The 21,721-nt window shown below is 34.0% G+C and overlaps 1 protein-coding gene across 5 annotated transcripts in view; it reads left to right on the top strand.

The window, feature by feature from the left end:
• The window catches only part of LRRCC1 (leucine rich repeat and coiled-coil centrosomal protein 1), a 37,264-nt gene extending 15,776 nt beyond the window's left edge, over positions 1 to 21,488 (top strand). For 4 of the 5 annotated variants that reach the window (XM_059166106.1, XM_059166105.1, XM_059166107.1 and 1 more), the window contains 13 exons: positions 2,336 to 2,532; positions 2,781 to 2,928; positions 4,083 to 4,231; positions 7,739 to 7,943; positions 8,638 to 8,777; positions 10,466 to 10,667; positions 11,059 to 11,244; positions 12,000 to 12,174; positions 13,076 to 13,239; positions 16,804 to 17,012; positions 17,103 to 17,240; positions 18,714 to 18,849; positions 20,572 to 21,488. In XM_059166106.1, coding sequence (XP_059022089.1) covers positions 2,336 to 2,532; positions 2,781 to 2,928; positions 4,083 to 4,231; positions 7,739 to 7,943; positions 8,638 to 8,777; positions 10,466 to 10,667; positions 11,059 to 11,244; positions 12,000 to 12,174; positions 13,076 to 13,239; positions 16,804 to 17,012; positions 17,103 to 17,240; positions 18,714 to 18,849; positions 20,572 to 20,694 — 2,172 coding nt within the window. In that variant the 3' untranslated portion in view covers positions 20,695 to 21,488. The remainder of the gene's footprint in view (positions 1 to 2,335; positions 2,533 to 2,780; positions 2,929 to 4,082; positions 4,232 to 7,738; positions 7,944 to 8,637; positions 8,778 to 10,465; positions 10,668 to 11,058; positions 11,245 to 11,999; positions 12,175 to 13,075; positions 13,240 to 16,803; positions 17,013 to 17,102; positions 17,241 to 18,713; positions 18,850 to 20,571) is intronic. The other variant, XM_059166108.1, reaches the window with a different exon arrangement.
• Positions 21,489 to 21,721: the final 233 nt, after the last annotated feature.

Genomic DNA, 21,721 nt, shown 5'->3' with positions numbered 1-21,721 from the left:
GGGATTGAGTCCCACGTCCATCTCCCTGCAAAGTAGGGAGCCTGCTTTCCCTCTCCCTCTGCCTGCTGCTCCCCCTGCTTGTGCTCTCTCTCTCTCTGTCAAATAAATAAAAAAAAATCTTTTTTAAAAAATAAAAATAAATCATATATGGTACTTTCTTTCTGGAGATTTAATTTCCTTGTGTTATTATTTTCCTTCAGCCAGGACTTTCAGACTGTACTTACTGTAGCAAATCCTATAGTGGCCATCTGAGGACAACAAATTCTCTTCATTTTGCTTTTTTGAAGGACACTTTTTGCTGAATATAGGATTCTATATTGACAGCTTTTTTTTTCTCTCTTTTTTTTTTCCCTGTCTCCTGGCCTCCATAGTTTTGAATGCAAAGTCAGCATTAATTAGAATCCTTGATTTTCTGTATATAATATCTCATTTTTCTTTGGATGCTTTCAAGAATTTACCTTTACTTTTGATTTTCAGCAATTTGGCGACATTGTGCTTAAGGATACTTTTTCTTCATATTTATCCTACTTAAGGTTTCTCTGAGTGTTTTAAGCCTATAAATTGGTCTTTACCTAATTTAGGAAATTTTTGACATCATTTCAAATATTTTTCTGTCCCATATTCCCTTTTCTCAGATTCTGCTTAGACCTTTAGATACTCTTCTATGGTTCCCTGAGACTCTGTACATCTTACCAACTTTTTTCCCACTGTGTTCATATTAAATAATTTTAATAATTAAATAACTTCAATAAACTGATCTTCAAGTACACTTACTCTTTCATCACCCATTCTCTTTTTAAGGCCAGCCAATTTTTACTTCGGGTGTTGTATTTTTCAGTTGTACAGTTTCAATTTTTTATAATTTCTTTTTCTCTACTGAATTTTTCTTTTCATTAAAGACAAGCATATTTTATTATCATTGAATATGGTTATAATCTTTATTTTAAAGTTCTTATGATTTTTAATTGAAGTTTAGTTGATAAACAGTGTTACAGAGTTTCAGATATATAACATAGTGTTTTGACAAACTGTGGATTATGTTCACCACAATTGTAGCTACCATCTGTCCCCATAAAATGCTATTACAATTCCATTGACTGTATTCCCTATTCTCACTTATTCACTCCAGAACTGGAAACCTCTACCTTCTAATCTCTGACTCATTTCGCCCACCCCTTCATCACTTCCCCTCTGGCAACAACCAGTTTGTTCTCTGTATTCATGGGTCTGTTTTTGGATTTTTTGTATGTTTGTTCATTTGGGTTTTTTTTAGATTCCACTTACACATGAAATCATAGTGTTTGTTTTTCTCTGACTTAAATTTCACTTAGCAGAATACCCTAGGTCCATCCATGTTGGCACCATGTTGCCATCACGATGGCAATATAATTCTTTGTTATAGTTAAGTAATACACCATTGTTCTTTCTGCTTATTTGAACATTTGAGTCCTCTCAGGTTAGATCTCCATTGATCGTGTTTCCTTGGAGAATAGGAGAATATCCTGGACATGGTGGACGTTATGCTGTGGAGACTTTGGACGCTATTATAGCTAAGCTCTCTGAAGAATGTTGATACTTTTGTCATAGCAAACATTTAACTTGCTTTCACTTAAACTATAAATTTGTCTCTTGGGCAGCAATTCTTTTTTTTTTTTCTTTTATCCTGTACTGGGCTTCTTATGGTCTGTACTATCCAGTGATTGTTCAGGCCCAAAAGTCTGGTTTTTCAACCCGAGTTTTAAGACTCCTTGTGTACTGCTGATTGTGGTAAGCTCTCAAGTGAAAAGTGTAAAAACAGAACATCCTGTTCTGATCATTTTTTCCAACTGTCCGCTCCTCTCAAGAATAAGCCTTCTTGGGACGCCTGGGTGGCTCAGTTGGTTAAGCAGCTGCCTTCGGCTTGGGTCATGATCCCAGCATCCTGGGATCGAGTCCCACATCGAGCTCCTTGCTCGGCAGGGAGCCTGCTTCTCCCTCTGCCTCTGCCTGCCATCTGTCTGCCTGTGCTCGCTCTCTCTCCCTCTCTCTGATTTAAAAAAAATAATAATAATAATAATAAGCCTTCTTTTGTTTGCTGTCCAGGGCCTCCAAATAGTTTCTGTTTCTAGTTTTGTTTATATTTTTCCTAGAGTTTATCATTGCTATCTTGAGAGTCAACCTCGTAGGAGCTTCCTTGTGCACACCAGAAGCTAAATTCCATGTCTTTAATTCTGAACGTACCTAGTTTACAAACCTTTAATCTTGTAAAAAGTCATAATGTCCTGGAAATTTCACATTTAAATCTTATATACTCTACTGAACTTTTAACAAACTTTTGTTGGTTTTTTTATTCTAGACTTCTGATTCTTTAGTAGATAATGTTCCTGAGAAAGATCTCAGACCAAAAAGAGATACAGATATGACTTCTGAAAGTGACTATGGCAACAGAAAAGAATGTAATAGAAGAATTCCTCGAAGATCAAAAATCCCATATCATTCCAAAACTATTCAGACTATTAAGCACCACAGTAAAAACAACAACCCTTTTATGAGGTAATTGTTTTTGTCTTAGAAATTCAAATGAGGCACACAGACAGAAGTTAATACTTTTGGCTTATTCCTTTAAGCTTTTTCAGAGTGATATTACTTTTCTAATGTCAGAGATTTGATTGGTTCGGTATATATATATAAATTTACAAAAGGATCTCTTTCACTGATAGACTGTCATTACCTAAGTTGTGCAAACTAGTATAAATACTGTACATTTCTTTGGGTTATTACCTATGTTTTATTCTTTGCAGCTGTAATCGTAAAATGAAACCACCTTTCTTTAAAGATTTATATATAAGATCATCTTTAGCAAATTGTAATATGTTAGAAGAAGCAGAAGAACAGAAGACTGAAATCATTAAAGTAGACAACAGTAGCTCAGAAGATCCCACTTACCGGGTATGATATGAGAGATTAAGTGGGCATCTGGGTGGCTCAATTAGTTAAGTGTGTGACTCTTGATCTCAGCTCAGGTCTTGATTTCTCTACTTAAAAAAGGAGAGAGATTAAGAAAAAAATGAATGTGAATAGTCTTAGTTTTAAATATGAAATTAGTCCCAGTAAAATAATGCATGTTTTTATGAGCAAAAAATATTGAATATAATTTTATGGGAGAGATGGATTGGGTCATTTTTCCCTTCCTGACTTCTAGATTTTGTGTATTTTTGTAATTTGTAAAGGAATGGAAATTAGACATTTATCTAAGGTCAGATTTTAGTGAAGTCATTTGTGATAGGTTTGTGGAGACAAAAAACAGATCAAAATTTTCAAGTTCTTATTTCTTAAAACAGTGGTTCCAAACTTTGGGGTCTCGGACCCTCAGATCCATAGCTAAGGAGATTTACGGGTCTTCTCAGAGAAGGTTTATGCACATTCAAAAAATGTGTTTAATGTCAAGGTTTTCATGACTCTGCTGAAGTCTGGTTTTGAAAGCATGGATCCCAGATTAAGAGGCGCTAAAGAAGGGTACCTGGCTGGCTCAGTTGGAAGAGCATGAGACCCTTGATCTTAGGATTGTGAGTTCAGGCCCCCACATTTGGCAGAGAGCTTACTTTAAAAAGAGAAACAAAACCAAGAAAAAAAATCAGGCCTTCAGGAATTTAAATATTCCTCAGTATTTGCCTTAATAATTCTCCTGTAGTTAAGAATTTTTAGTACACACTGATTTTTATTTTTCTAATATTAACTTGTTTTGTTTTAACTTATGAAGTGCTAGTTACACTTTCGATTATAATGTGCACTGTTCTTCCAGTAGTATAATTGCTTTTTTAACAATTTCAAACCTTCCATGCCTGTCCTCAAGTAAAGTGCCTTTAATGCTTGAAAATAATAATTATCATTAGGACAAAAGTAATAGCAGCTAGCATTTATTGAGTGACTATTATGTACCACACACTGTTCTGCCCTGTTCTGTATACTTTACTTCCACTAACTTAATTCTAACCACAGCCCTTTGAATTAACTATTATTCCTATATTATAAATGAGAAAACTGAAGCAGTGAGAGGTTAAGTAACTTTTGCTGGTTCATATAACACTATTGTTTTCTTTCAGACACTTATTGAACAACTAGAGCAAGAGAGAGAGAAGAGATGGAAAGCTGAACAAGCTGAAAAGAAACTTATGGATTATATTGCTGAACTACACAAACATGCAAATGAAAAAAAAGATATTCATAGCCTGGCTGTACTCACCACAGATAGGTAAGGGGAAAATCTGTAAACTGAAAGATCTCTCCTAGAGCAAAGAATACTAAACCTGGAACTGGAATACTTTAGTATACAGTAGGTGTAGTAAGATTAAAAACAATGTATGTGGTTTTAGTTTGTTTTGAACTAATTTTAAAGATTTAATGCTTTTTTGTTATGTAAATGGAGGATTCAGGGTACACTTACTTGTGCCTTCAAGCTGGGAAGTGTTAGATTGAAAATAAGTATAATAAATGAAGAAGAGCAAAAGACTAAAACAGGGATTGGCTTTTTTTTTTTTCTATAAAGTGTTGGTTTCTATAAAGAATAGGGATTGGGAAACTTTCAGCTTCGTGAGTCATATTTGGTCTCCCTTGCATATTGTTTTCTACAGTGGGCTCTGATACTAAATAACCCTGGTGTCTCTGCTTTTCTATCTTCTCCATTCCATTGCTCATTTTATCTGTTTTTTTTCTGTATACTCTAATGCAGTTTTGTCTTACTCTATTCTCTGAAAATACCAGTTTTCTGAATTATAGTAACTTTTATCTTCTGTTTCCTGCAGATAATTATTTCTAAGGTTATGCTTTTCCTCAAAGGGTTACAAGACTTCTCCATAGAGTTCTTGTTGATTTTTATCTCTTATTGTTCTTGAATGAGCACTGTGTTTCTGGATTTAGTATTTGCCAACAAGTACAGTTTGGGAAGTTGCTTTCTGTTCCATTTCCTGTCTGTTTATACAGTGGATAAATTCCTTTCTACTATCTTAATAGATTAGTAAGTTCATGTACACAGCCGCTAACCCAGTTCTCAGGTTCTTTTAGGTATTTAACTAGTAAAATTTTATGATACTCATGTGGTATTTTCTATCCCCAGCAGCTATTTTTCTTGTACTTTGTAACTTTGGATTATAAGGAAAATTATAATACCCATCATGAGTTCTATGAGAACCTCTCAATTATGCAAGCTGTGATGCATTATACTATTACTAGCCCTTCTACACCACCCACCAACTTCCTGCTTTATTTGTTTTAGGAATTGCTATCTTTGATACAAGAAGATACTAGACAGAGGTAATGGAACAAGATGGATAGATTGACAATCTCTGACTACCTCAGAAAAACAGCACTCTCTTTGCCATTAGGTACCTAGGTAGCTAATAGAGTGGGATAGTAGATTTATAGAGCTTCTGTGACCTTGAGTCATGAAAGAGAGAGAATTTATCTTCGTTCCCCCCCCAAGAAAGATAGGGTTTTATGAGGTTAAGCCCGAGTGTTCTAGTTGTTTTTCTTTTAATTTAGTTTTGTTTGCCTTATAATTGAAATTTTTTCCAGACTTTGGCATGTTTTTTCTTGTTTTTAATTTTATGTGTATGAATTTTTGCTTTATTCTGTATTGTAGGTATCTTTTAGTGGTATATTTGAGGAAGCAGTGTCTGGGGCTGCTAGCCAGATTCCATTTAAATTGAAATTTGGGCATACTTCATCTTTATCCTTCCTTAATCTTTCCATTGTTGTCCATGTTTACCATGTTACATATAGATTATTTTCTTGAAAATCCAGCATCAATCTTTTCTGATCCTGCTTTTATTTATACCTCAGATACTTGTTTGGCATTAGATCCTCACACATTTTTTATTTTCTTACATAACCTGGTCGGAATTCCATATTCCTTATCCCTAATACAGAGTCTATCATCTAGGTGCCATGCTGTGAGTATACATTATTTCAAAGACCAAATCTTATTGTGATTTTTAATACCTAATCTATAAGCTCCCAAATCTTTATCATCCAAACCTCCTTGATGAACAAATTTTTTTTTTTTAAGATTTTATTTATTTGCTTCTCAGAAAGAGAGACCACAAGCAGGGGAAGCAGTAGGCAGAGGGAGAAGGAGGCTCCGTGCTGAACAAGGAGCCCAATATGGGACTTGATCCAAGGATCCTGGGATCATGACCCAAGCTGAAGGCAGATGCTTAACCAACTGAATCACCCAGGCATCCCCTGAATGAGCAAATCTTACCAGTTAATAACCTACTAGAAATGCCTTGTGTACATTGCTCATAAGTGTCTTAAATCAATATGTCCATACTGTACTTATCTTGCTCCTTATTTTATATTCTCTGTTCTAATAAATATTATCCCATCCAGTCAGCCACCAAAGCTAGCAATTTAGGAATCTTCTTTTTTTTCCTTTCTTGTTCTATCCCACAACCAGTTGATATTGCTGTCTTTTTTATTCTATTTGTTAAGAGGTTGAACTATCTTTTACTGTCACTTTAGTTTAGTCCCGTATCTCTTGCTTAGAGAATTGCTTTAATTCTAGTGATCTGTAGTCACTCTGTTCCCACCCACCATCTAGTCCGCAGAGTAAAGTTCAATACTCTTCATATAGTATACCAAACTGGAGTTGAGAGAGTGAACAAAGGAAGACCAGTTTGGAGACTACTCTCAAAGGCAAGAGGAGAGATAATAAGAATAAGGATTAGAGAAATGGCTAGTATAGAAGCTCATGGATATATTGCTTTTTTAAATTATGGCTTGGGAATTACAGCAGATACATATAGGAGTGGCTACCTAGCTTAGTATTTTTTCATGAGGCTGTCTTTGCTATTTGTTGTCCCATTTCCAAATGCTAGACTTGTATTCTATTATCATTCACCTCCCTGCCTATAATATTGGTCTAGAGATAAACACCTAGGGGTACTGGGTGGCTATTCATTAAGCAACTGCCTTCGACTCGTTAAGCATCTGCCGTCAGCTCAGGTAATGATCCCAGGTTCCTGGGGTCAAGCCCCGCATCAGGCTCCCTACTCAGCAGGAAGCTTGCTTCTCCCTCTCCCATTCCCCCTGCTTGTTCTTGCTGTGTGTCTCTCTCTCTCTTCTGTCAAATAAATAAATAAAATCTTTAAAAAAAAAAAAAAAAAAAAGATGAACATCTGACCCAGGCTAGGTAAACATAGTGCCTTAGTCCTCAGAGGTGTTAGAATGTGAGCCTAGGGATATTTTTAGCTTTTTCCTTCTCTCCTTCATACTTTACAAGGAGCTCTACTGTAAGAGAAATGGAAACCAGCTCGTAGAGAATCACAAGACAAGAATCCTTATGGTCTTCGTGGCTTCAGTGGTCTTTCATGCTTTCAGTGGTCCCTCAGAATCATCCCCACCATCCTCTGAATTGCTTATGTAGGTCAATAAATTCTCACTTTTAAGTTCAGTAGTTAAGTGTTTTTAGTTGTAATCAAAAGGTTTAACTGAGAGAAAGCTAAAATCCATATTTTGTGTCTGGGGAAGATATAGGGAGGTCAAAGTTGACTTTCAGTCATCTATTTATATATCATTTCTCTCTTACAGCTTTATAACTGTATCCATGTCTGTTCCCTTTCCTAGGTGTTGGACTCCTTGAAGGCACAGGCTTTATCTTAATCCATCTTGCTTGCTCTTAAGCCCTTTAATATTAACTACATTTTTTTTATCCTTTTGTATGTATAATACATATTAAAGTCACATTTGTTTTCTCCTTTAGGCTAAGGGAAATTATTTTTAAAGAGAGAAATTCCAAAGTACAGCTCGAAGTTATGGTTCACAAACTTCAAAATGAAATTAAAAAACTAACTATTGAATTAATTAAAGCAAGAGATCAACAAGAGGATCACATTAGACACTTAAGAACTCTGGAAAAAGCATTAGAAAAAATGGAGAGACAAAAAGGGCAACAGCAAGCAGCACAGGTACTTCTCCGTTTTTATCTATCAGTCATATGAGTTAACACAAATTAATAGTTGTATCTTGAAACAAGTTATATTGTTACAGAGTAAACTTAAAAGATTAGTATATATGCAAAAATTAATGTAAACATAACAATTCCTGTGGATTTTTTTTTCTTTTTGAAGATTTTATTTTTGAGTGGTCTGTACATCCAACATGGGGCTCAAATTTACAACCCTAGAATCGAGAGTCGCGTGCCGTATGTACCAACTGAGCCAGCCAGGATGGATGGACGCACACACACCATGCCGCCACCCACCCACCCCTCCACCCACCCCCCTTGGAATTATTTCTGACTGGCCCTCACAAAGCAATTACAAGAATAGTTGGTGGAAATAGTGTGGGTTGTTAGGCTTATATTCTGAGAGCCAGGTTTCAAAAGTCTTTGGGGAGCCTGAAGATTGCATTTTCATACTTTCCGAATGGAAATTATTGAGATCTATGATGTAATTAAGCTATAGATAATGCTAGTGTATTTGATGCTTCTAAGGCTATACTTTATGTGACCGTAACATCATTAATTTAATGGATTTTCAAAATCAGCTTAGTCACCAGTTCCTATTATTAAAAAGACACTTTTCTTTGGAGAACTGGCGTTAAAATAGAAGAAGCAGGGAGAGTATTATCTAAATACTGTAATGGTGTATATTTACTTAGATGCGACTAATCCAAGAGGTGGAGCTCAAAGCTGCCGCGGCTGATACCGAAATAAACTTACTTAGAACTTCTCTTCATCAAGAAAAGGAACAAGTACAGCAACTTCATGAACTTCTTGCATTGAAAGAACAAGAACACAGGTAAATGAAAGATGTATCAGGAAAATAATGACTTTTTTTTTAAGATCTTTTTTTTATTTATTAGAGAGAGAGAGTGTATGTGTGTATGTGCACACAAAAGCACATAAGTAGGAGGCGGGGCAGCGAGAGAAGCAGACTCCCCACTAAGCAGGGAGCCAGAGGCGGGACTCAGTCCCAGGACCCTGGGATCATGACTTGAGCCGAAGGCAGATGCTTAACTGACTGAGCCATCCAGGCACCCCAAGTAATGATATTTAAAAATAGAAAAAGAAAAGTTTCTTGGTCCCTCCCTTCCCTACTCCCTTACCTAAAACTAGACTGATTGATCAGTGGTGAAATCTAACAACTGGCTTGTGAAAAATAACATGTTTATGTATACATTAAAATCAGTATTACATTAAGAACTAGTAGCTTAAAAACAAGTCGGTGGCTTTATTGAGGTAAGAGCTTATAACAATGAAGCTTATTTTGTATTTTTCCAAACACAACCAAAAGTTGGTCATTGTAATACAGAGAAAACTGTTCTAATTGACCTTCAAGTAACTGCCTATTAAATTAATTAGTAGTCTTTTTTCCTCTAAAGTGCAGGAGTCAATGAACTTTTTCTGTGAAGGGCCAGATAAAAAAGTCTGAAAAATATTTCAGACTTTTCGGGCCATACCAAACTATATTTGTGTAGTAAAACAAGTAGCCATAGGGAATATGTAAATGAATAGGCATGATGTGTTCCAATAAAAGTTTATTTCCCAAAAAAGAGTCTCAGGCCAGATTTGGTCCATTAGTTATAGCGTGCCGGCCCTGTTCTGTGAAATCCACAATAATTTGAATACTTGTAGCTAGTTATCTACGCTTACTGCCCTACCAGTTGAATTGTGTATTTGCCATGGGTTAATTCTGTTTGTTCCCAAACCTGTTTTGTTTTTAACCTTACATAAATGAGATTTTAATGTATAAATTAAATTTTGATGTGCCGGGGAAAATTGTCATCATATGCAGGGGCAGAAGGACTATAAAAGATTGGGGGAGATAATTGTAAAAATCTAAAATTTTGTACTTAGTTTCCTTTAGAAATATCTTTTAACTTTTTGTCCTAGTTTAAAAAAATATAAACTAGAAATAATGGATTTTGTATTATGGGTTTGACGTACTCAGGAAAAATAGTGGAGAACTCTAAAGAATGAACTCACATTTAAATTTAAAAAAAAACAAAAGCAAAAACCTTACCCTGTGTATCAGAAGATTGGTAAATAATTTCACACTTCAACTGATTTTTTTTTTCTGTTAACCAACCACCAGTAATGGTCAGACTGTATTAGTTGTATGTCAAAGATTCAGCCAAAGTAGAGGATATAGTGCAGGAGAACTTCACCTCTCCAAATGCACCTAAAGAATTTTAGAAGTCATATAATGACTCTGTACTATCTCGGTGTAGAAATGGCACACTCCTTTTATCCCCATCACCACTGAGTATACAATCAAATAATACTCATATCTCCTTCCTCTACTGTGCCAGTTTCTCTGCTCCAAAGTGAGGAGCTGATTTTAAATTAACAATAGAAAAAAATAGTAATAAATAAATTAACAATAGAGAATATAGACTATTTTAACAACTATTAAAAACCTTGAAAGTTTTTCTTTGTTTTCAGGTGAATAAATATCCTGTGATTTTTATTTGTTTTGCATTCCAGGAAAGAACTTGAAACAAGGGAGTTTTTCAGTGATGCTGAGTTCCAGGAAGCCTTAGCTAAAGAAGTAGCTAAAGAAGAAAGAAAGCATGAGCAGGATATAAAAGAATACCAAGAAAAAATTGATACATTAAACCAACAATATATGGATTTAGAAAATGAATTCCGTATTGCTCTAACTGTTGAAGCCAGAAGATTTCAAGATGTAAGAATTGGCATCTAGCTTTTTATTGAAAAGAGAATCAGCAAGATATGGTTGGATGAGATATTTTAGAATTCTAGCCCTATTTACACATTAGTTTATGATTTTAAGCAAATTACTTAAAATTATTAGCACCTTAGTTTCTTCACATAAATAATAGCTACTCTTCAGCGCTGTTGCAAAAACTAAGTGAGATTATAAATGGTCAAGTAAAGAGAGCACTAGGATAGGAATTGGGCAGCCTGAATTCTTCTATAACTGTAGAGCAGGGATTGGCAAACTAAAGCCCAGGACCTATTTTTGTAAATAAAGTTTTATTAGAACACAGCCATAGAAACAGTTAGTTTCTATTTATTTGGAGAACTGCTATTTATAATGCAATTTTGAAATATAGGTTAAAGATGGTTTTGAAAATGTTGCAACTGAGTTAGCAAAGAGCAAGCATGCTCTTGTTTGGGCCCAACGAAAAGAAAATGAATCTTCCTCTTTAATTAAAGATCTGACCTGTATGGTGAAGGAGCAAAAAACAAAACTTGCAGAAGTTTCGAAATTAAAACAGGAAACAGCAGCAAATTTACAGGTAAAACACTGTAACTTTTTATTTCATAGTCTCAACTTAATTTTTATTTATAATAATTTTAGAAAGTAACACAATTATAAACTTTTAAATAATACTAATTATATATATTTGAGGTATATGAGAAAAGTAATAGAAGTAGATTAAACCATGATTTCACAGATGGTATTGCTTACACTAAAATAATATTTAAAATAAGTGAATTTAAGAAATGTCCTAGGTAAATTGCTGTATAGTGTTACAGCAAAAATTATGATGGTGATACTCAGATGGTATCCTGAGTTTGGAAACACCTTGCAAATTGCTGATAATTTTGTGGTGATAGTAGTGGTTTTTAGATATACCTAGCTGTAATAATTTTTATGTTTTAGTGCTGTTTACTCAATTGCGGTATTTTGCGGTACATTAGCGGTATTTTGCCCAAGAGAACTTAATTCCTAAAAGTGTCCTTTAGATTATTGATATAAATGCTGGTGAAAATTTTTGAGTATTCTATGCATGGTTACTCTTTTAACTGATACTAGAGTAAAATTCAGGGTTTTTAAAGGGGTAGCTCTTAAATTTTAACTTTATTTCATGACCTATAACTGTTTTTAATAAAATTAAAACTTTTTCTGATGCAAAATATAGGAGCATTTACTATATATCTGCTTAAATAACATCTTTTCTCATAAAATGCAAAAAGTAAAAAATAAGCACTTAAATGTAATAATTACTTTGCTTTTTTCCCCCCCTTCAATGTTTCTGGGGATGTATAGAATCAAATCAACACCCTTGAAATCCTGATTGAAGATGACAAGCAGAAGAGTATTCAAATAGAACTTCTCAAGCATGAAAAAGTCCAGCTTATTTCTGAGCTAGCCGCCAAGGAATCGCTAATTTATGGTTTAAGGACAGAAAGAAAAGTATGGGGACATGAGCTGGCACAACAGGGTAAAATTTTCAGATTTTCAAAGTGAAAATAACCCATTCTTCTAAACCAACAGATCTGAGTATTTAGAAAAGGAAGGGCTTATTAACTCTGCCTAAGACACACCAAAAAGAAAGTGACACTTTGTATGGAAGGATGAGTAGGCATTTGCCAGCCCAACAACCAAATGGAATGTCTCCTAAGATGTCAGTTTATTACACTAGTTAGGAAGTTACAGCTCTGATTTTGTTGTTGTTGTTGTTGTTGGTTTACTGCCCAATATAATTTGGTTACTTTTCTGGACAGGTATACCTTTACAGTGCTACAACTAACTAAGTCACTGAAATAATTCTTTCCTAGTGCTTTTAAATTATTTGTAGAGTATGCAATATTCAGTTTTTTTCTAAAAGTGTTGGTAACACTTACTGTGTTATGCATGGGAAAATGTGAGATAGTGTATGAATGAAAACCACCTTAGGTATAAGTAAGTTTACTCTTAGTCTCCTTTCGTTTCCTGTCACTATAAAGCAAGAGCTAGATACTATTATTTGGCATTTGTAGATGGACAACTTTACAAATTACAATTAGGTAGATGTTGGTTTTAATGGAGAATTGCTCATTTGTCCATTCCATATAAGAGTCTTGAATATGATTTTTTTGTTTGAATGCCAAAACTCAACCAGTTAAATATTACATGTCTGAGTTACTTGTTCTTGATTTGTAGTTTTAGGTTTTCCAAATAGCCACAGGTGTTTAAAAGATCTTTTGGTTGTCTTCCCCTTTCCTTTCTATTATACTTTATATATTTTGGTTTTTTTATTCAGTTTTTATTTACTGTATTATACATTGTTAGATTAGATGCTCATAAAATACAAGTCTTCCAAGGTCTCTTAAAGTTTGTAACTGATGATGTTTATTTCTCAGGATCAACTCTAGCCTTAGATCGTGGGAAATTAGAGGCTCAGATTGAAAGCTTATATAGAGAGAATGAGTCTTTGAGAAAGGCAAATGAATGTGATAATGACGCATTAAGAATTAAGTGCAAAATCATAGAAGACCAAACTGAAACCATTACAAAATTAAAAACCGTAAGTTTGATACTTTATTTGGGGGAAAGAACATGTGGCAGATTTATAAATTAGTGGGTCAAATTATCAAATAAATATCTATCTCAATGAATCCAAACTGTTGTTTAATTTGGACAGATTGTCATGTGTTTCCTTGTATGATATATGCCCTTTGCCTTTAAAAAGGACTGTATGGCTTTTATTTATTAATTTTAAATTACTTTTACCTCAAAGTTTTATGGGATGATGTTATTATGGCCTGTGAAATAACTAGAATTAGTGTCAATAAAGGGTTGGGAATCTTAAGAAAATTCATGTTTTATATCTTCAAAATATCCTTTAAGAGCATTGTTTAGGGGGGCACCTGGGTGGCTCAGTGGGTTAAACCGCTGCCTTTGGCTCAGGTCATGATCTCAGGGTCCTGGGATCGAGTCCCGCATCGGGCTCTCTGCTCAGCAGGGAGCCTGCTTCCTCCTCTCTCTCTGTCTGCCTCTCTGCCTACTTGTAATCTCTCTCTATCAAATAAATAAATAAAATCTTTAAAAAAAAAAAAAAAGAGCATTGTTTAGGATGTTCCAATATTGCTAAGTCGCATCTCAGAATTATGACAAAACCAACTATTCTATATTTAAAAATATAAATTGTTTGTAAAAGATGCTTTCCCAGGGGAGACCATGTTTTTACCCTCTTCTTCAATATTGCCTTTCTTAAGAGAGATACTAACAGGATTTCTTATCTTGAGCAATGAATCAAATTTTGATCTCCAAAATTTTCTTCAAGAGATTGTCTCTTAAAGTATAAAAATGGAGAAAAGAGTTAAGAATCTTCTAAATGAGATTATCACCCATTAAAGAACTCATTCTTCAGAGTGGCTATAACTGCATAAGATTTCTTTTTCTTTTTCTTGGTCATTTTTTTAAAAATTCCTTGGGAACTTTATCAAGTACAGAAAATCAAGATTTATCACTATGTTGCTATATCATAGCTAGATTTAGGCTATGAATGCCTGAACTGTACCACCTTAAACAATTACAGCGGTATTCCCTCAATGGAAATTTGGTTACGGTATATCCAAAAATTCAAATATATATGTCATATATGCCAAGCAGTAGCGAAAAATCACTGAAATTTTTTTTTAGCAGTAAACCTTTTTTCTTTTTTTAAAAATCTAGCCAAGCATATTTTCCTTTGAGTTAAGCTAAATACGAAACACAGAGACTTGTGGTTTGCTTTTAATTTTCACAGGTAAAACAGATGACGCTCTGGGTATAATACATTGTTACTAACAAAGCTACTTCCATGGAAGACTGCTGCCTAATTGTCAATCTCTGAGCAGGAAGGAAATGACTAATCATGAATGATAACAGTTGATCTGAAACACAGAAGAGTTTTGATTTTAGGTTTTTTGTTTTTTCCAAAAAAAGTTAGCCCGTCATTTTTTTCCCCCACAATTTACTACATTTATTCTAAACAACATTGCATCAGCCTCAAAGATACGAGTATTAGTGGTGCCTTCCCATTAATCATACAGCATAGAGCGATAGTTTGGCCTAATTTCTTTCAGCAGCAAATTCATCATCGCTAATACCTAAAATGGATAATGATCCTAATTCATTGTTAAATTATATTTGTTCATAAAATAGAAATTCTCTGGGTCTTTTAAAGTTTGTTACTGATAATATTGTTTCTCAGACTTGTCTCTAGCCCCAAATCATAGGAAACCAAGGGTTCAGATTGAAAGTTTATGTAGAAAGAGAAGTCTGCAAAACAAAGTCTGACAAAGCAGACAAAACAAGTCTGCAAAAAGCAAATGAACATGATAAAGATGTTTGATGTTTTCAGATTGGGGTTTGATTTAAATTAAATAGATTCTGTTAGCTTCTGATTTTGGAAATCAGAAGCAGAAGTTTTTTTAAACTCTTTTTCTTCCTCATATATTATTTTGGTATTTTTCAGTATATATGGCTTACAGTACTCTCTAATGATGCAATGTTTATTCTTTTTTATTAATGGGATTATTTCATAAGACTTCTGCTCATTAAGTGTTTCAGAGTCACAGGGAGAAAATAAACAATTCATGGCTTTTATGAAGATGTTGGTCCAGATTACAAGACTACCCGACATCTTCACTTAGAGTTTTTAGATATGTAACACACTGAGGAATTAAACCACCTCCTTCTAATACGTATGGATACATACTTAAGTTACCCTTTTCCAGTATTTGTTTGTTTGCCTCCATCTTCCCAGAAGGAAAAAGGGCAAGGTGGGCCAGAGGAAACGGGGTTAAAAACTACTCTATTTCAGAACTACCAATTTCCTCTTTTTCTCACTCACAGCGACTAGTATCAGTAGATGGTATATAGCAGGGCTATCCCAGACATCCAGGCATGCCCACATAAAGCAAACAAATGTTCACTGGAGTAAATAACTTATATGAAGCCTAGTACCTGCAGACTTCTAACAGTACCCATGGTGGTTTTGATCTTTCATTATCATCTGATTTTTACTATGTAAATACAGGATAAAGTCTGGCTCATGGCATAGAAGATAGAATAAAAAATGTTTTGAGAGGTATAAAACCTGTTTTTTTGTTTGTTTGTTTTTTAGATTTTATTTATTTGGCACACAGAGAGAGAAATCACAAGTAGGCAGAGAGTGGGGGAAGCAGGCTGTCTGCTGAGCAGAGAGCCAATGCAGGACTCAATCCAACGACCCTGGGATCTTGACCTGAGCCGAAGGCAGAGGCTTAAACCACTGAGCCACCCAGGCACCTATAAAACCTGTTTTTTAATGTGGCATTTTAATAGTGATAAAACTGTACTTTATTTTGAAGTGAAGTATTTGCTCATCCTGATACAGAAAGCACTTCTGTTTAGCACAGTAGAAATAGCAGTTTAATTTGTGCCATGACATATACTGTGAATATCAGTCTTTGCTGTATCAGTCATCCACTCAAGAGTTTTTTTCTGTTTCTGTCATGAAATCTTTTCAAATGTGAAATTGTGGTAATTGAAATTTTTATTGTGCTGCTTTCTTTTCCTTCTCTCTCACTCTATGATTGATAATTGCCTAATTTACTGAAATAAAAAATGTGAGAGGAATAAAAATTTTTATTTTTCTTAATAACATTTAAAGTAGTAATGTTTCGTACTGATTATGATTTTAAAACATCCTGAGGGGCACCTTGGTGGCTCAGTGGGTTAAGCATCTGCCTTAAGTATATGTCCTATAAATCTCTTTGAAAACACTCAATAAACATTCAATTTACTTTTTTTTTTTTTTTAAGATTTTATTTACTTAGTAGAGAAAGAAAGAGCACAAGCAGGGGGAAGGGGCAGAGGCAGAGGGAGAAGCAGGCTCCCCACTGAGCAGAGATTCCCAACACAGGGCTTGATCCCAGAATCCCAGGACCTCTGGTATTGTGACCTGAGCTGAAGGGGGATGCCTAACCAGTTGAGCCCCAGGTGTCTCTCAATTTATTTTTTTAATTTGTAGTTTTGAGAAAAATTTTAAACCATATCTAATTAATTACAAAATGAGACATTTAGGGTTAATAAAAGTAAAGTGCTGATTTTTTTTTTCAAGTGTGTACAAGAAAGAGAAGAACAAATCAAAATATTACAAGAAAAGATCACTGAAATACAAAGATGTACTCAAGAACAACTTGATGAGAAATCTTCACAACTGGATGACATAATTGAAAAACTGGAAAGACACAATGAAAGAAAAGAAAAACTAAAACAACAGTTGAAAGTAAAGGAATTAGAACTTGAAGAAATTAGAAAAGCTTACAGGTATCTGGTATTTCCTGTTGAGAAATAAAATGTGGCTAAATAATTTCATATAACCAGTTTTATTTTTTAAATTGTTTCTTTTTGTATTAGTACACTTAATCAGAAATGGCATGATAAAGGAGAGCTTCTAAGTCATCTTGAAATGCAAGTAAAAGAAGTGAAAGAAAAATTTGAAGACAAGGAAAGGAAACTTAAAGCAGAAAGAGACAAAAGTGTTGAACTACAAAAGTAAGCACTGAGTCCTAGAGTATGTGGGAGATCTTTAAACATAAACACTGAATTGGAATGGGTGAGATAATGTAAAAAGAAGGACAGAGGAAAGGGTTAAAGTGTGTTGGACTTAGTTATTTGCCAAGTACTTTACTTCCATTCTATCTATAAAATGTAGATAATAGTTCCTACCTCAAATGTTTGGTGTGAGGTTTAAATTTTGTGTATATGTATATTTATGTGTGTGTGTATATATATATATATATGGCTTATAAGAGTTAATTAGTACTTAGTGCCTGACACACAGTAATTGCCGTGGAAAAATATTATATTCTATAGAAAGTTTTAATGGATAATACAGTTACGTGTACCTTTTCCTCTTTGCTTTCAGCAGTGCTAATTCAAGGACCATGGCTTGAAACCTATTGTAATTTTCTTTCTTGCCTGTCACAATTTGGAGTATTTTCAATCCTAAAAGAAATAGCATCTTCTATAAAGAGCAGTTTCTAAACTTTAATATAAATCATAAAGCCTGATAGTTTTCAGAATCTCTTATATTACATTATTATGTTAATCGCAAAACAATGAAGACCTGATTTTATACATTAATACTTTCATGACTAGGACTAGTATATATGCATATATGATTTTTGACTTAATAGAATTTTCACAAAAACATTTTATTTATATAGCCTTTTATAACATATAAATTGATTTTTTCTCTTATATCTTAATTTGAACCCAGCAACAGTTCTGTGAGGTTGGCAGAAGAGTAGAATTATCCTGTTTTATAGTTACCCAAAAAACTTAAATGCAGAGCTTGTGACTTGCTTTTAAGTCATATGGCTAATAAGTGTTGCAACTGGGAATAAAAATCTGATTCATGGACCTAATTTCAATCCATTTTACTATGGGCTATACCAAAAGCAGAAAGTGTGTTCATTATGGACTTAACTTTCTTATATTCATATTTAATATAAAGGAATTTGGGTTTGGCCTCTAAGAAACTCTTAGCACTAAAATTTTGTGAATGCTATTTAATGTGCTTATTAATATAGAGTATTATCTATTAAGCATTAGCATAAAGAAGTCAGACATATAATACATATGCATAGACTCAAATCTTCCCGTAGTGTATACCTCTCAAGTTATACTACAAACACATGGGGAAAAAAAAGATTGATAGTAGTCATCTGCGAATGTGCTTAAAACTCAGATCCTTAGACTCAAAATAAATGAGAATCAGAGTACTCTAACTTTCAGAGGGTAAAAGTATAACAAGTTTTCCTTGATGTTACCCTACCCTGTTGTGTTACTAACAGATGCCGCTGGATGATGAACCACTTATATCTTTAGTTACCCAAGATAGCACTTTGCTACTTAATGGAGTATACTTCCATTAAAATATGAATATAAGAGTTGCCATCCAAGAAGAGAAAAAATGCTAATTTTTACGCACAAAGATAATATGGTTTTTATTTTATTTTTAAGGGATGCAGTGGAAAAGCTTCACAGTATGGATGATGCCTTTAAAAAACAAGTTGATGCAATTGTTGAAGCTCATCATGCTGAAATAATACAACTGGCAAGTGAAAAGCAGAAATACATCGATTCTGCAAATTTAAAGGTACTATATAAATAAAAAGTATAATCCATCACTATTTTGGAAAAAGTTTCCAAAGAGTATTTTATTAATTAGGGTTTAAGACTGTCACTGATTATCTTGAATGAGATCATTTAATATCAAGATATCATTTAATATCATTGACAGAGATACTTAGGGTGATGATAAATCAGAGGTGGATATCAGAATCACTTGTAGAGCTTTTTCATAATACACATGCATGAGCTTCCCCCTCAGAGACTTTCATTTCCTGTCTCTGGTTATATCCAGGTATTTTAAAAATGCAACAGGTACCCGGTTTAGTTTGATATAATCCCTCTGTTGACATCCACTAGGTGAGTGAAGAGTTGTAAATTTCCATTTTCTCTTGATTTTGAAGCGGCAGTAAGAAACATATCTGTGATACAGCGATTGAAAATCAGCTAACTGGGAAAGAGTTCATAAACGGAAAGAGTAACTCCTAAAATTTTAATGACAGTTGTGTGATTAGGTGACATTACCCTCAGGAGTCTATGTGGAAAAAAAAAAAGCAACAAGGTCTTTGGAAATAATGACAATAAATAAGGAAGTATAACTTGTTCAAAATGTAGCTCTTTATTTTATTTCAGGTCAACATATGTTTCAGAAGTTTTCTTTAAAATCTACCAAGTGTTAACAAGGGTGCATCAGGTAATACCAAATAAAGCATAAGATTAGGCCCTTAGCTGAAAGGAAAATACTGAGTTTGATTTTGGACCTCTGGTGCCAATATGGTGTAATATCAAAGGGATGTTAGAGAGTTACAGAAATGGCACCAGGGCTTAAATGTGATAACTGAAAAAAATTACAAATTATTACATAAAGATGATAATTTAAAGTAGGAGAAATATTAGTTTTCTAAGGGAAAAAGTTTAGGAAATCTGTATTAGAGATTCAGAAGAGGGAAGTAAATAAAAAGGAATGGTCATATTGCTAGCACTATCAGGAATGTTGCATCATAGGAGAGAGAATTTCAAGCAGAAATTAATAGTATACAGTACAGAGAATTCTAGGAGAATATAGGTTGGGAAGAGATGATAACCAACAGCAATTTTAGAAATACAGTAGACCAGGGGCACCATTTTCCAGTGGGTTAAAGCCTCTGCCTTCAGCTCAAGTCATGATCCCAGGTCCTGGTGTCTAGCCCCACATCGGGCTCTGCTCAGCAGGAAGCCTGCTTCCCCCTCTCTCTCTCTCTGCCTGCCTCTCTGCCTACTTGTGATCTCGGTCTATCAAATAAATAAATACAACCTTAAAAAAAAAAAAAGAAAAGAAAAATACAGTAGACCAGATTAAATAGGAAGGGAGGTTATTTCAGTTTTAAAAGTCTGTGAGGAATTGTTTTAGTTGAACTCATGACTCCTCATTCATACGTAACATAAGTCAGAAGACTGAGTTTCTATTCATATATGCTACTGAGAAATTGCACAGCCTTGAACAAATTTTCTAAGCTCTAAAATACAGTTAAGTTAAATTACTGTGTACTCATCACAAGAACCTGTGAGATCTAGACAATATAAATGTAAGTACTTTGTATACAGTATTAGTATTTAAACAAGTTACATTATATATATACCTCTTTGCTTTAAATGAATACCACAAGTTACAAAATTAATGAGAGTAAAGTTTGACTTTTTCTTTCAGAATGCATTTTTTAAATATATTTTCTTTAAAAAATTTAAATGCAAACTTTACATGTTGATTTAGGTTCATCGGGTTGAAGAGGAAATGCGTGAACTTCTTCAAGAAACATGCAAGAACAAAAAAGCAATGGAAGAAAAAATTAGACAACTTGCTTTTGCTCTGACTGAAATTCAGCAAGAAATGTGATGGTTCCAAGAAATGAATTTAATTGAAATGGAACAACAGACCTATTGTAAAAATGATTAAATATTGTAATAGTAGTAACTGCTACGACTTTGAAATGTCTCTTTCTACACATTTCATTCTGATTATATTTTAAAAGACTTTTGATCAAGTATTTTTTAATTGTATATGTAGGTTTTTATAATAAATTGTTGATAATTATGTGTAGAAAAACCTATCAAAATAACTAGACTTACAACACTTTCTTGTTTCTGTGCTATACATTGTTTGGTAATTACACATTTGCCTTCAAATATGTAAATGGAAATTAACGTTAGTATTTGGACTATATGAGGTCAAGTATTTTCATCGTTGTTGTTACCCTATTGTGTTGATGAACTAATTATATTTATTGGTCATCCTGTAGTTGACGTAGCTCCATTTTTTTTTTAAATGCTCATAAGTGTAGCTGAAAAGTATTTGAAGTCTGTATGATAAAAGATATGGCATTCTTAACAAAGCATATGTAGCCATCTCCAGATCACTCATAATGACCCCTTTTTTATAATGCATATGAGTTCATTAAAGATTACATGTAAGATTTTATAAATATTGTTCCTCAAGAGGAACACTCCTGTTCCACCTTCATTTTCCATTCTAATCACTGTATTTGAAAGAATTCTTATTTTCATTTTTGTCATCTCTTTTGTTAGTATGTATGCAGAACAAAAACCTAAGTACTATTACTATTTCTAAAAGAAAGAATATAATATCACATTTTTAACTAATAACCACTGAATTAAATTGTTTGGGGTTTTCTTTGTTTGCTTTTTCTCATGGGGTTTGAACTCATGACCCTGACATCAAGACCTGAGCTGAAATCAACAGTTGGACACTTAACCCACTGAGCCACCCAGGCACCCCTGAACTAAGTTTTAAAAATTAAATGCAATCAGAAAAAAGGTGAATGCTTCTAAAAGAGAGGGCTCCATTTCGTGAGAGGCAAGCTCCTTGAAATCTATGGGACAAATTCCAAGCATACCAACATGCA

This window comes from Mustela lutreola, chromosome 3 (assembly GCF_030435805.1).
Source record: "Mustela lutreola isolate mMusLut2 chromosome 3, mMusLut2.pri, whole genome shotgun sequence".
NCBI lineage: Eukaryota > Metazoa > Chordata > Mammalia > Carnivora > Mustelidae > Mustela > Mustela lutreola.
Note: the sequence above shows the minus strand (reverse complement) of the source record. Positions and strands in the feature narration are given on the sequence as shown.